Below are 15,029 nucleotides of genomic sequence, written 5' to 3' on the forward strand. Positions count from 1 at the left end.
TTTTTTGGTTCTTCGAGACAGGGTTTCTCTGTGTAGCCCTGGCTGTCCTGGAACTCACTCCATAAACCAGGCTGGCCTCGAACTCAGAACTCAGAAATCCCCCTGCCTCTGCCTCCCAAGTGCTAGGATTAAAGGCGTGCGCCACCACCGCCCAGCCAGAATTTGTTAAGTAACAATTGTGGATATATAGCTGAAAAGATTTACAATTTCTAGTATACCAGTATATGCATTTAAATGTCATAATGAAATCAATTGTTTTATCTAATATTTAAAAAAATAAAGAGGAAATTAAACTATTGGTAAATAGTAACATTAGTAAGAAAAATGACAATAACTAATATTGATTAATCAGCTTTAAGATTTAAGGGACTGGAGAGATGGCTCAGTCAGTGCAGTTTGTCCCATGCAACTGAGGTCCTGAGTTCTGGTCCCTGCCCCCTTCATAAAAAGCTGCTAGGCATGGTAGTACCTATCTGTGATGCTGGGCGATGGTGCTGGGGTTATATGGGAGACAGAGACAGGTGAAGCCCTGAAGTTCCCTTGCTACATTAGTTACTTACAGATTCTGTGAGGAATCCTTTCTTTAGAAAGGTGGAGAAGAGATTAAGGAAGACAGAAGGACACATAGTTCCACACACATGCTTGCATGTGCATTTGCATACCCATGTGCATGTACCTCACAACAAAGTAAATACTCCCACCCTAATATACAGAGATTTAAAAGTAAAATATAGATTGTCCCACTTGTCTTTTATTGTCTGTAGTAAAAAGTGAAATATATGAGATTAATTGAAGGAAGAACTCTTGAGCAAAAGAAAACAGACTGGATACTTTTCAAAAATATGTATTGACCAGTTGCAACTGCATCTTATGGTCTCAGATTGAATAAAAGAATAAAATAATCATAGAAAGGATCTTGTCAAGAGAGAATATATTTCTCCCCTTTTTTTCCTCAAGCCAGAGGGCTCCTAAGAAGTTTGAAGTATCAAACAAAATTTGGGGCTGTAATATCTAAATCACCCCTTGAAGATCTAAGTTAACCTTTAATGTTATTTAATGTTCTTTCCTATCTTACTGAGATTCTATTAATTTTAATCTTTTTCTTTTGTGTGTGTGTGTGTACACATTGATTTTTTTTATCTGAAATACCTTGTCTTTGTTACTTTATTATTACTTGTGTGTATGATGTGTTTATCCTGCCATAATTTGCATTTGTTATGAGAAGGTACATGCTTCATTTGAGCCTTCTCACCATTAGGAAGCTGTTTAGGTTCTTGGTATGCTACTTGTAGCTACTCTGTGGGTTCTGTGGGGTTTGGCTAACTCACTGCACAGAAGATTCTCAGAACAGAGTGGTATGTACATTATCATATATTACATAATATTTTATATTTAGGAGACTTTCATTTAGTAGAATGTATTTTGAGCAACTCTGGGATATTGAATAAACAAATGGAACTGAACATTACTCATGTTTTCAAGAAAACTCATATAAATAGGAGCTATATTACTTTTTCTAGCCAGCATTTACTCATTTGTTCTTTTCATTGATTCACGAAACAGGAATTCAGTAGTTACTATATGGTAGGCATTGATGAAAGAAGGTGTTGGGAAAATAATGACGAATCTTAGCAACAGGAGTCTGCCCGTATGTTGCTGACATAAATATTAATTATTCACTGAAGTGAGTTCTGTAAAAGAGCATGAGAGAATAGAGCCACAATTAGTTTTCCTGGTCAAAATTACAATTATCAATTTTTTTTTCTTTTGAGACAGGGTTTCTCTCTGTAGCCATAATTGTCCTGGAACTCACTCTAGACTAGGCTGGCCTCGAACCAGGATATCCACCTTCTTCTGCCTCCCAAGTACCTGATTAAAGGTGTGCACTACCACCATCCAGTATGAAACTTGTCATTGATTTTTCATTAGTCATGTTACTGGGATGTTTGATATATCTGATATCAAGATTGAGATTCTTAAAGTATTGTTTCAGAGATTGATTGTGTTTATTTTTTTTCCTATCACCCACTGTGTGTGTATGTGTGTGTGCATATTTGTACATACTTGTAACACGTGTACGTGCATATGCATGTGTATGCCAGTACATGTGGAGGCTTGAGCTTCATGTTGAGACTCATCCTCAATTGCTCTTTTACCTTATTCATTGAGATGAGATCTAGGTGAAACCCAGAGTTAGCTGAGCAAGGCTAGTCTTGCTAGTCAGCTTGCTCTGGGATCCTCTGTCTCCACCTTCTGAGTCTGCAATTATGGTAGCTTACTGCACCCATGGTGTGTGTGACAGGCACAGTAATTTCTAGGCTAGTCCCTTAGCCTGATAACTCATATTTAATGATTATAAAAATTAACCACAGTATAAAATGTCTGTAACTAATACATGTTGTGGAAGAGACCTTGAAGAAGGGGGAATTCTTCATTTTTGTATTTATAGTTGTTTATATTTCTGTTTATATTAGTTATTAACACCACAAAAATTGGAATTGGTAAAAGCCCAACTACAACAAGAATTAGAAGCTCCAATGCGAGAACGTTTTCGGACTCTTGATGAGGTAAGTAATGAAGGAGAAGAACTGCATTCATCTTCATTTCTTCACAGAAAGCATCCTTCATTTACTTAGTCCTGTGCATGGCGTCCCTACAGTGGACTCTGAGACGTAATAGGACTGGACTCCATTATCTCTCTGTTCTTTTTTCTTCTGTTTAGGCTGATCTCCTGATGTTTTCTTGATGCTAATGAAACGGTGCGACTCAAGAGCTGTTGAATTAGTGCTATATCTGCTTTGAATATTGCTTTTAGATCTTAGACTGACTCCTTGATCTCTTTCATATCCTCCCCACATGTCCCTTTTCACTAAGCCTACTCAGTGCTTCCAATGCCATTTCTCCACTCCATAATCCAGCCTGCTCTCCTACCACTACTTAAACTTGTAGAGTTTACTTAGCTCTATAGCTTTTCTCTAGTACATGTTAGCTTCTAATGTACTATTTTGATTAATTATTGTGAATTTTGTTGAGTAATTCTAGAATGAAAGTTGCATGAGAGGAAGAGCTAGTTTTTTGTTGACAAGTTCCTAAGAACAGTTCTTAACATACAATAGGTAAGATGATATTTGCTAAATGAAGGAATAGATTTCACATAAACTGGATTTGTTTTGTTCCCTGTTGCTTTGATAAAATACCCTGACAAAAGCAATGTATGGAAGGAACAGTTTTCTTGGCTTACAGTTGAGGGAGTGGACGGTCCATCATGGTGGAGAAGGCACAGCAGCAGGATCCTGAGGCAGTTGGCCTTACCTACAACTCTGAAGCAGACTGTGATGAGTACTTGTGCTCAGCTCCTTTCTCCTTTTCTTTAGCCCAGAGCCCCAGCACACTGAGTGCTGCTACCCTCCCATACAGTGGGTCTTCCCTCCTCGGTTCCCCTAACTTGGCTAGTCCCTCACAGGTACTCACAGAGGCTAACTACATCTTCGTAATCCTTCAGAGATATCTCGGAGGCATTTCTCCTAGATGATTCTCGATCTGTCAAGTGGACAGTCAGTACTAAGGATTACACAATCTCAAAAAGAAAAATACTTGTTTTTACTTTGGGTTGAGACAAGATTTCTTACATTACTAAATGTTTGATAAAGGTGACAGCAAAAGAATGCAGGGAAGTGACCTAGGTACTGGCCTAGACATTTTATATGCTAACTTTAAAAACATATATCAGGTCTTACATATCTAAATTATTACTGTTTCCTTCAAAATGAACCCCTGTAGGAGATTGGAATAGTCTAAAATACTTCCATTGTGTGGTAATGCTTGGAAAATCCTCTTTTGTAATGATTTATTCATTGATAAACCCGAGTTTTCAAATATGCCTCTAGCAGCATTTTATCAGTTATATTATATGTCAGGGTATCTATTATGCTTTGGCTACAGATCGAAATTTTTGTAAATAAAATCAGCAATACCAAAGGTAATCAAGGTAAATATGAACAGTTGTAAAGACATAGTATGTAATTCATATAACATTAGCACCCCCATTTTCTTAGTTTATAAATCAACTTAGAAATCTTTCAGTTAAAAATTATTAAATTGTATTATTTTAGGAGTCTGACTTTTATTATTGCTTAGTTTCCTGGCACTCACTGAAATCGAATCTTCCATACTAGACTGCTCTGCTGCCTATGTTTTGTGTTGAGTATTTGGTGTGCCTGTAGCTTTTATAGATGGTTGGGTGGTATCGTTAGAGCACCTTACGTGGTTTTGGTAAATCAGGAGAGTTGGAATGGTGTATTCTTCAGGCTAGTATATTTGAGTTCAACTATTGCAATAGTTGATCAAACCTTAAGTTAGTGTAGTAAGTGTTCAAATGACCTTTTGTTCTACTTGGATGTTTCTTGTCTGTCTTTTAGAGAGGGGTCTCTTACATTTTGCTCTACTTGTTATTAAAGTCTAGCTGTACTTTGAGAGATATGCCACATTCTAAACTAATATTTAAGTACAGAGGTGGTGATTTTGATATTATACATTTATAATTACAGTGAGAATCAGTGAAGACAAAAAGAATTACATGAATGGTAATTTATTGGTACATTTCAAGGAGGGTACTGATCTGTTTCATTATTCTTTTTCCTTTTTCATGAGTAAAAAGTACATGCATGTGGTGTGCATGTGTGTGTGTTGGGAACATGTTTAAGTGCATGTGTGGAGACCAAAGTTGATGTCAGGAGTTCATTACACTTGCGTGTGGCTATTGGGAACATGTTTAAGTGCATGTGTGGAGACCAAAGTTGATGTCAGGAGTTCATTACACTTTACCTTATTCATGAGTTAGGTTCTCTCATTTGAACCCAACATTTACTGATTCAGGTAGTCTGGCTAATGTGCTCCTAGGGTCTTCAGTAACTGCAGTTACTCGCAGGCCACCAGGTCCACCACACATTTACCTTGGTTCTGGGGTTCAGAGCCTTGAGCAGGAAGTATTGTAACTGCTGAGCTAGTACCCTTGCTCTCATTTGTGTTTCTGTTGAGCTTATGTTTTCCTTTCAGATTCGCTGTTAATATAACTAAGAATGGTACTGTACAGTGATTTTTGGAGAGTACAAATTTGACTTACAAGTTTGTCATGCTTTGCAATTTCTCTGTAATTTAGGAAGTGGAAAGGTACAGAGCTGAGTATAACAAGCTTCGCTATGAGCATACATTTCTCAAGTCAGAGTTTGAACACCAGAAAGAAGAGTTTACTCGTATTTCAGAAGAAGAAAATATGAAATACAAGTCAGAGGTATGTAATTAGTTATACTGGCTTATCAAAGATTGTTCTAGTGAGTGAAATTTGTGTATGGTTATATATTTTTATAAATTCCAGATTAGAATTGGTTGTGTAATTATGTTTGATTAATTAGTGAAGTATTTGTTTTGTTGTTTGTCAGCAATCTCTTGTATTTTCCTTTGGCTATTTATTTCATTTCTATTTTATTTTGCCCTAGCTAGTGGAGATGGATATATCACACAGTCTCATGTTGTTCATAGCTATGGAGAGAGAATTTTCTCTCTAAATATTACTTACATGAGTCCTTATTTAGTATTGTTCTCTCTATTTAGGACCAAACTAGGTAGCAGTAGTTGAAGCCTTTGTGCTGTTGATGCTGCTACAGTGCATCAGCCTCCCCACCTCTTTGGATGCCGAGAACTTCAGTGCTCACTTCCCACAGCACACACTCCGCTTTCATCTATTCCTTTCCACAGTCCTGTTACTCTGCAGTTTGTCTTCTACTTCTGCTGAACTGTTTTTCCCTTCATTCTCTAGCTTACTCTTTGATGATTTTTTTTTTATTATACATGGGGACAAATGCAATTCTATTCTAACATTCGTAAAACTACATTGATATTTGTAGCAGTATGCTACATGCTTTATAGAAATAGCAATACATAGCCGGGCGGTGGTGGCACACGCCTTTAATCCCAGCACTTGGGAGGCAGAGGCAGGTAGATTTCTGAGTTCGAGGCCAGCCTAGTCTACAGAGTAAGTTCCAGGACAGCCAGGGCTACACAGAGAAACCCTGTCTCGAAAAACCAAAAAAAAAAAAAAAAAAAAAAAAAAAAAAAAAAAAAAAAAAGAAAAAGAAAAAGGAATAGCAATACATACTATTGATATCATTATGTTTATTTGGAATTAAAATATTTGTACCTTCCTTTAGTTTTTACCAAATATTTGTAATGTTTTAGGCATCTAAAAAAGCTAAGACAACAATATTTGGCTTAGACTGATTTATTTTTATCAATGAGCAGTTTCTTGGTTGTTCCATAAATAAGAAACTATCCAGATTCTTGATCATTTGAGTTTTTTTTTTTTTTAAACACAATAGTTCTTGAACATTATGGATATTTAAAGTGGGTTTCACATTTATCTGTTTATTTTTCCCTTACAGTTTTATTTAGGTATAATTTCATTTTCATTTTCTTTTTTACATTTTTTTAAAAAGATTTATTTTTTAATGTATAATTAAACATTTATATCATTTATAATTAGTTATACTGGTTTATCAAAGATTGCTCAGTTCATCACTCACTGTAGTGTTTCAGTTACAGTACACAAGTATAGTACTGTAGACAGTAAAGTGTGGTGAGGCAGCTGTGGATTATGAAACAGCAGATAATAATCTCAAGTACAGTTTGTAGGAATAACAAATGTAATTGAAAGTGGAGTTTACCTCTGCCACCCTCCTAGTTACAATTTAGACTGGTATAAATATGTGAATTCATATAGTAAAATTCAGGTATATATTGTTCAGTTGTCCTTATGCACTTTGCTGTCATTACCTTTTTATAGCATAGATTGACGTTTTAGGCTATCCTATGTTGAATAAGTTTGCCAGCAGCAAAGATGATGGTTTACCAACAACTTATATTTACTTCATGTTTGTGTTGCTCAGAATAATGGTGACATGTGGCAAGTCTCATACAGTTTCAGACCTTTTCATTATTATATCTCTTATTGTGATCTGTACTATGCTAATTTTTGGGGTGCTATGATCTGCTTATGTAAGAGATGGAACATAACAAGAAATGTTGTAGAGTCTAATATACCATTGACTGACTAGTCTCTCATTGGGTCTCCCCACTCCCTTAGCCACAGGGATAATAAAATTAGGCCAGTTAATACTTTACAGAAGCTTTCTAAGTATTCAAGGGAATTTTAACCTAAAAGTCAGAAACGCTTAAATCTTACCAGAGAAATTGTGTTAAAAGCAAGACAGTCCAAAGCTGGACTGCTTGTACCAACAGTTAGCCAGGTTTTAGCTGTAGTACTGCAGTAGTTAGCAAAGGAAAGTTTCTTGAGGGGATTTAAAATGCCACACCGGTGAGCATACACATGAATGATAAGAAAGTGAAACTGCTCATGTAGAAAGGTTTAGTTTCATGCATAGATGATCAGATGGCTGGGACATCCTTTTAAGTCAAAGAATAATTTGGACTTTAACTCTTCTTAATTTTATGAAGACTGAAAAAGGTGTGTATGTTAATTGTCTTTCTATTATAACAAATTCCTGAGATTAACCAATTTATACAAAGAAAAGCATTGTTTTGGCTAAAGGTTTTGGAGAGTCTAGTTTATGATTGGTTAGTTCCTTTGCTTTAAGCCTATAGCCACACATCATTGTGGAGGCATCTCAGGCAGAACAACTGGTATGCTTCCTGGCTAGTAGGAAAGAGGAAGAGGAAGGTCTGAGGGCAAATTTCCATGATAGGAAGACCACTTAGCTTAGCTGAAAATGTTTACTAACTCCCAATAAGTCTAAAATGGGGAGTAAGTCTTTCACACACTTGTCTTGGGGGAAACATTGCAAATCTAAACTATAGGTGTTGATAAGCTACAGAAAAACATTTTGAAGCTAGTGGAATTTGGTTTATAAGATTTATGGAACACGGGCTGGAGAGATGGCTCAGTGGTTAAACCACTAACTGCTTTTCCAGAGGACCTGCCTTCAACTCCCAGCAACCACATGGTGGCTCACACCATCTATAATGGGATCTGATGCCCTCTTCAGGCACACAAGTGTACATGAAGATAGAATACTCATATGCATACATAAATACATCTTTCAAAAAAGAAATATGTGTGTGTGTGTATGTGTGTGTCAGAGAGAGAGACAGAGACAGAGAGAGTGAGACAGAGACAGAGACAGAGAGTTAAAGGAAGACTCTGGAAGAAGAGACAGGCAGTTCTCTGAGTTGAAGGCCAACCTGGCCAGCCAGGACTACAAGGTGAGATTCTTGTCAATAGATGATAGATCGATAGATTAATCGATAGGTAGGTAGGTAGGTTGTTTGGTTTAAAGAAGGAGACTTTGTAACATAAAAGTTCAGGTTGAGCCGGGCAGTGGTGGCGCACGCCTTTAATCCCAGTACTTGGGAGGCAGAGGCAGGTAGATTTCTGAATTTGAGGCCAGCCTGGTCTACAGAGTGAGTGCCAGGACAGCCAGGGCTATACAGAGAAACCCTGTCTCGAAAAACCAAAAAAAAAAAAAGTTCAGGTTAAAGCAGTGAGTGTGGATGTGTAAGCTACAGCAAGGTGTTTAGAAGCCCTAGCCAGCTAAAATAATGATGGTAGCTACAACAAGCAATGGACTTGGACATAAGTGAAGCTTCTTTCTGTTGGATGAAGATGCTGGTTAGCACTTTAAAGAGAAGTCAGTGCCTGGCATCAAAGAACAAACCTGCTTTCTAGTTTAGGGCAGATGAAGCTGGGGAAGTTAAGTGGAAGCCAATATTCATTTCCTGTTCTGAAAATTCTAAGGTCCTTAAGGATTAGACTGAAATCTGTTCTGTCTGTGCCCTGTAAGGGAACAGTGAAACCTAGATGGCAACATACCAGTTTATGACATGATTTACTGAATATATTAAGCTTGTTGTTGAGACCTACTGCTTAGATAAAGGATTCCTTTTTATAGCTTAAGACCCATGTTAATCAATATCTATTATGTAGCTTGTGGAATAAGGTTTTGGTTTTCAAGCTGTATTATTTAAGAAATATACTTCACAAAGCTATAATTCACATAGATAAGAATGCCTCTGAATCTGGATAGATTAAATCAGAAACCTTATGGAAATAATTCTTCATTTGAGTGCCAATAAGAACGTTTGTGATTCATAGGAGGAGATTAAAATAGTAACATTAACAAGTGTTTGTGAGAAGTTGATTCCAGTCCTCATGGATGACTTTAAGTGTTTCAGGACTAGTGGGCATAGCTGGTAACTACAGAGGTGCTATAACTAGTACGAGTGCTCAAAGTGGAACAAGAAGGTGTGACTTAGTTTTTGCAGTTTCACAAATAAAATTTGAGTAGCAGAAGAGTTTCTTCTTATGGATAAGTAAAGATGGTCCCTGCCCCTCTGTGGTGGGGATTGAACCTCTTGCAAAGTAGACTAACACTGCTACTGAGCCACAGTTTCAGCCCAAGAAAGTGGTTCTGGAAATGGAGTGGGTCTCATGTCAATATAGGGTTTACAGTATTGTATAGACTCAGTTGGTGAAGCAGTGGCAGGATGTGAGAGATTGACTCCAACCTTGAAAGCTCTTGTAGGTAAGAGACTACCAAGTAACATAACATACTACAGAAATAGCTTTCATGAAAGGAATCAATTGATGTGACAAACTATATTATTGCCTCATTCAAGACATTGCCACAGCTGCTAACCATTCGCAATCAGCATCTTAATCAGGCAGCAGCTATTAACATTGATGTAATGCCTTCTGAAAAATTATGACTCATTTAAGAGTAATTGTCAGTTTGTAGCACTGTAGTATGTTTTCAGTAACACACACACTAGTTGTCTTTTTATTTTATTTTACTTATATTGGTGTTCTGCCTCCATGTTTGTCTAAGGGTATCAGATCCCTTGGAACTGGAATTACAGACAGTTCTGAAATGCCGTGTGGGTGCTACGATTTGAACCTGGTCTGAGCAGCCTGTGCTCTTAACCACTGAGAAATTTCCCCAGGCCTCCACATAATAGTTTTTAAAAAGATATAATACTGTTATACCATGGATAGACTATAGTATAATAGAATTCCTCAAGGCCCCCACATAATAGTTTTTAAAAAGATATAATACTGTTATACCATGGATAGACTATAGTATAATAGAATTCCTCACCCCCAAGACAGGGTTTTTCTGTCCTGGAGCCTGCCGTGTAGACTAGGCTAGCCTCTAACTCAGAGGTTTGCCTGTCTCTGTCTGCCACCCAAGTGCTGGGATTAATGGTGCATGCCACCACCGCCTGGCTGAAAAAAATTTCAGTGTAATGAAAAACCAAAAATAATTGTGAGACCTGATTTATTGGAATAAAATTATTTCACTGTCCTAAAATTGAACTTAATACATATTTCTAACATTTGACTGTAATTGAATTTTCCTGCATTAATTAAAGACTTATATGATTATGCATTTTTAACCCATACAGATAAAAGCAAACTAACTATTCCTTAGTTTGTTCATTTTGGCAGAATTTTTTAGGACTTTTTTTTTTTTAAATTATGCACTTTATATGTATGAGTGTTTTACCTGCATGTGTGTATTTGTACCACATGCATACCTGGTGCCTGTGAAGTCAGAATAAGGTGTTGATTCCCTGGAACTGTAGTTACAGACAGTTGAGGGCTGCCAATGGGTTCTGGGAACTCAACTCATGTCTTTTGGAAGAGCAACAAATGTTTTTATCTACTGTACCATCTCTCCATCCCTCTTTAGAAGTTTTTTAAGTTTTTTTTTCTTAATGAGGACTTAAGGAATTCATATATCATCATTTGCCAAATGAATCCATGAAAAGAAAATATTAAAAGCAGTAAGGGAAAAAGTTCAAGTAACATATAAAGGCAGGCCTATCAGAATTACACCAGACTTCTCACCAGAGACTATGAAAGCTAGAAGACCCTGGGCAGCTATCATACAGATCCTAAGAGAACACAAATACCAGCCCAGGCTACTATACCCAGCAGAACTCTCAATTACCTTAGATGGAAACACTAAGATATTCCATGACAAAACTAAATTTACACAATATCTTTCCACAAATCCAGCCCTACAAAGAAAAAATAGATGGAAAACTCCAAGGCGGGAAACTACACCCTAGAAAAAGCAAGAAAGTAAATCTTTTAAAAAACATAAAAGAAGATAGCCACATAAACATAGTTCCACCTCTAACAACAGAAATAACAGGAAACCACAATCACTACTCCTTAATATCTCTCAGCATCAGTGGACTCAATTCCCCAATAAAATGACATAGACTAACAGACTGGATATGTAAACAGGACCCAGCATTTTGCTGCATACAGGAAATGCACCTCAGTGTCAAAGTTAGACACTACTTCAGAGTAAAGGGCTGGAAAACAATTTTCCAAACAAATGGTCCCAAGAAACAAGCTGGAGTTGCCATTGAACAAAATTGACTTTCAAACAAAAGTTATCAAAAAGTATGAGGAAGGACACTTCATACTCATCAAAGGAAAAGTCTACCAAGAAGAATTCTTAATTCCGAACAACTATGCGCTGAATGCAAGGGCACCCACATTTATAAAAAGAAACTTTACTAAAGCTCAAAGCACACATTGCACCACACACAATAATAGTGGGAGACCTCAATACCCTACTCTCATCAATGGACAGTTTATGGAAACAGAAACTAAACAGAGACACAGTAAAGCTAAGAGAAGTGATGGACCAAATCGATTTAACAGATATCTATAGAACATTTCATCCTAAAACAAAAGAATATACCTTCTTCTCAGCACCTCATGGTACCTTCTCCAAAATTGACCATATAATCAGTCACAAAACAGGCCTCAACAGATACAAGAAGATTGAAATAATCCCATGCATCCTATTAGATCACCACAGACTAAGGCTGGTCTTAAATACCAACAAAAACGACAGAAAGCACACATACACATGGAAGCTGAACAATGCTCTAGTCAGTGATAACTTGGTCAAGGAAGAACCTTACCTGTAACTCCAGCTCCAGGGGATCTGACACTTTCTTTCAGCTTTTGTCAGCAGCACCTGTACTGAAGTCCACGTCTCCACACAGACACAGACACACATCTATACACATAATTAAGGAATACAAAATTTTAAGAGTTTAAGCTGAGCCATGACTACATAATTAAAAGCTATCTTGGACTACGTAGTATGCTGTTGTCTGAAATAAGTTAAACAAAAGTTGGAAGGACACTGCAGAAGAAGGCAGGTAAGAGTGACAGCATTCTTGTAAGCCAGAGGGAAGTATAAGAGCAGCTTTAAAATACTGCAGAACAACGTGGAGGTACTTGATTGTAGAGTTTAAGTATTTGTATGCTATACCATAAAGGCAATAAAAACGAGGATGGATTACAGCAATTAGGTACTTTCCCTTTCCCTGTGGGTGCTCAGGGTTATGGAGTGATGCCATTGTCCTTTGAGAAAGAAGCCGTCTACTCTTTGTAATCCCTGTTCTCTTCCTGTCCATTTTGTCTACTTCAGCTTTTAGAAAAGCAAAATTGGTTAATATCAAACATCTTACTGTCAAGTAAGTTTTTATTCTAAAGAGAATAAAGTAAATGTGAATGTAACTGCAATACAGGCAGATTTGGACAGATGTCAAAGAAGGGAAATTAGAGAAAGACCTTTGGAAATTGAGAGGAAGAACTGAGATAAAAACAAATGAAGGACATCAAGGAAAATGACATGCGAATCTGATTAACATAGGAAGAAAAGACAGAACTGAGAATATGTCCAAAGTTTGTGCCCAGATGAATGAGCTAGGAGTGTTGTTAATGGCAGTGATTGAATATAATAGGCTGCTCAACTGCAGGTTTTGTGTTTGTATCTCTGCTGAGCTGTGCAAATTTTTACTACCTCAAATAGTGCTGGGTACAAAGTACTTAGTATTTATTATGGAAGTGATTAATGAGATTCGTACTTAGAGAGCAGTGGTCAACAGTTTGGTTAGGAAGGGTTTTTGACAGTGAATTGTGGTTGAGGAGTTATATAAATTCTAAGATAGACTGCCATTTGATAGTTGTCATTGCACATAAGTGCCTCTCAAATATTAGCTGTGTGACCTTAAATTTAAAATGGGCACTGTAAAAGTATAACTACTAACTTTTTATCTCACTTGGGGGCACCATTGTCTAAACTTGTGATATACCTTGTCCTTACCTAGCTGAGCCACCCTACCAATAACAATAGCATATTATAACTGTTGGCAGCTGAGGATGTAGCTTAGTGGTAAAGCACTACTTTACCAAGTTTATCACTCTGCATTTAGTCCCTACCACTGTCCAAACAAAACATGTACTTGAGTTACGTTATAGAAATGCTAAACAGTATCTTACAAAATCACCCAGCCTAAGCCCTTCATTTAAACTGAAGCTGAGATAACAGTAATAGCTTATGGGGGTGTTCAAGAAACCGGAACACAATATAGGCTAGCTCCATTGCCCTGGGTTGCCTTCTAGAACTTGAAGGCTGTTGCTGAAGACACCACATATTTTTGTCACAGGACTTGAGGAATCAAGCTGGTACTGCCCCGAAAGGCTCTTCCCCGAGGTCTAACTCCCATAGGGATTGTAAGGTGCTCTGCAAGCTGTCAAGAGAGAAGAGTAATCAACAGTTGTTCCCAGCTGTAAAGCCTGTGACCACAGTAACCACTGGCCAGGCAGGCTGCCACAACAGTGCAATAGTGGCACTTAGATCTTGGGGGTAAACCAGTGGTCATCTAATTGGACTGAAGGAATGCATGTGTACTGCTGTAAACCCAGCCAAGAACTTATGGAGAGATCATAGACCCTAGACAGTAACCCACTGATAGTTTTCTAAATAAATGTAGCTTTCAACTGTACTAAATATTTATCTTTAGAGAGATATATCTCTCATCCTTCATCAAAGAAGCTTCTAAAGCAGATGGAGGGTGCTACTGAGATTTATATCTGCTCAAAATGTAGAAATTCTGTGACTGGGATGCACAGCCCTCTACAGCACAACCTCTATACCTAAGGCTCACAGAGCATCATGGAAGAGAAGGCAGAAAGGTTGTAGAGGCAGAACTAGGACAATTGTGGGAAAGTGACTTCTAGGCATGTCAGGGGATACTGCAGCCATGAAGTCTCAACTGTGTAGTTGCCTGCATAAGACTTATATCACTCAACATGCCAGAGTGGGGGGTGGGGAATTTTCTCAAGGCTCTACTCTCTGAAGAACTACAGGCAGGCAGTGGCTGCTGAGGGAGGGAGTCTGGTTTCTCCAGAGATGAGAGACCCCTGACAAGTTCCCCATTCAAAGTGTTCAGCCCTGTATATGTGAACATATGGACAAGAGTAACTGGACTCAGTAGGTTGTATATGTGTATGTCTCTGCACCTATAATATGTCCAGAAACAATAATTAGAAAAGGAGGTGATGAATTTGAGAGCATATAGGGGAAGATAGGAGTTAGAGAGGATATAGGGAGGGATGAAAATGATGTAAATAGATTGTGTTTATGTAGGAAATTCTTTAAAAGTTAAAAATAATGTAACTTAATACAGACTCATATAGTTAGTTGAAGGAGGAAGAAACTGAATAAATGCAGCCTAAGAATAAACCTGGAAGAGAATTATTCTACATAAAAGATCGGGGAGAGAGTTAGTTATACTTTTTTCTGTTTATTTTGTGTTTTTTTGTTGTTGTTGTTTTATTTTTATGGGGAGTGGGCACAGACAGTGCTTGGATTTAAACCTGGGGTCTTATACATACTAAGTGAGTGTATATGCTTATTTTCTTGGATGAGTTTTATTTTTTCTCAAAAAATATGTATTCATTGTAGACAATTTCAAACTTGGAATTTGTAAGTTGTAGAGCTAAAATAGATCAGAGAGAGCCTCACTTGGCATTTTGAAGATGAGAAAACAGCTTCTTAACTTTCTTGAGAGCTCTATCAGCTTTGCCTATGCCCCAGAGCATTCCCTTAGTATCCTTGTGACTTAGATTGAGCCTTCAGTAT

The 15,029-nt window shown here is 37.5% G+C and overlaps 1 protein-coding gene across 7 annotated transcripts in view; it reads left to right on the forward strand.

Annotated features, from left to right (window-relative positions):
- The window catches only part of Cep83 (centrosomal protein 83), a 114,241-nt gene that overhangs the window by 50,259 nt on the left and 48,953 nt on the right, over positions 1 to 15,029 (forward strand). For all 7 annotated transcript variants that reach the window (XM_031350394.1, XM_031350391.1, XM_031350390.1 and 4 more), the window contains 2 exons: positions 2,475 to 2,567; positions 5,159 to 5,290. In XM_031350394.1, coding sequence (XP_031206254.1) covers positions 2,475 to 2,567; positions 5,159 to 5,290 — 225 coding nt within the window. The remainder of the gene's footprint in view (positions 1 to 2,474; positions 2,568 to 5,158; positions 5,291 to 15,029) is intronic.

The sequence above is a fragment of the Mastomys coucha genome, unplaced genomic scaffold (genome assembly GCF_008632895.1).
Source record: "Mastomys coucha isolate ucsf_1 unplaced genomic scaffold, UCSF_Mcou_1 pScaffold4, whole genome shotgun sequence".
Lineage (NCBI taxonomy): Eukaryota > Metazoa > Chordata > Mammalia > Rodentia > Muridae > Mastomys > Mastomys coucha.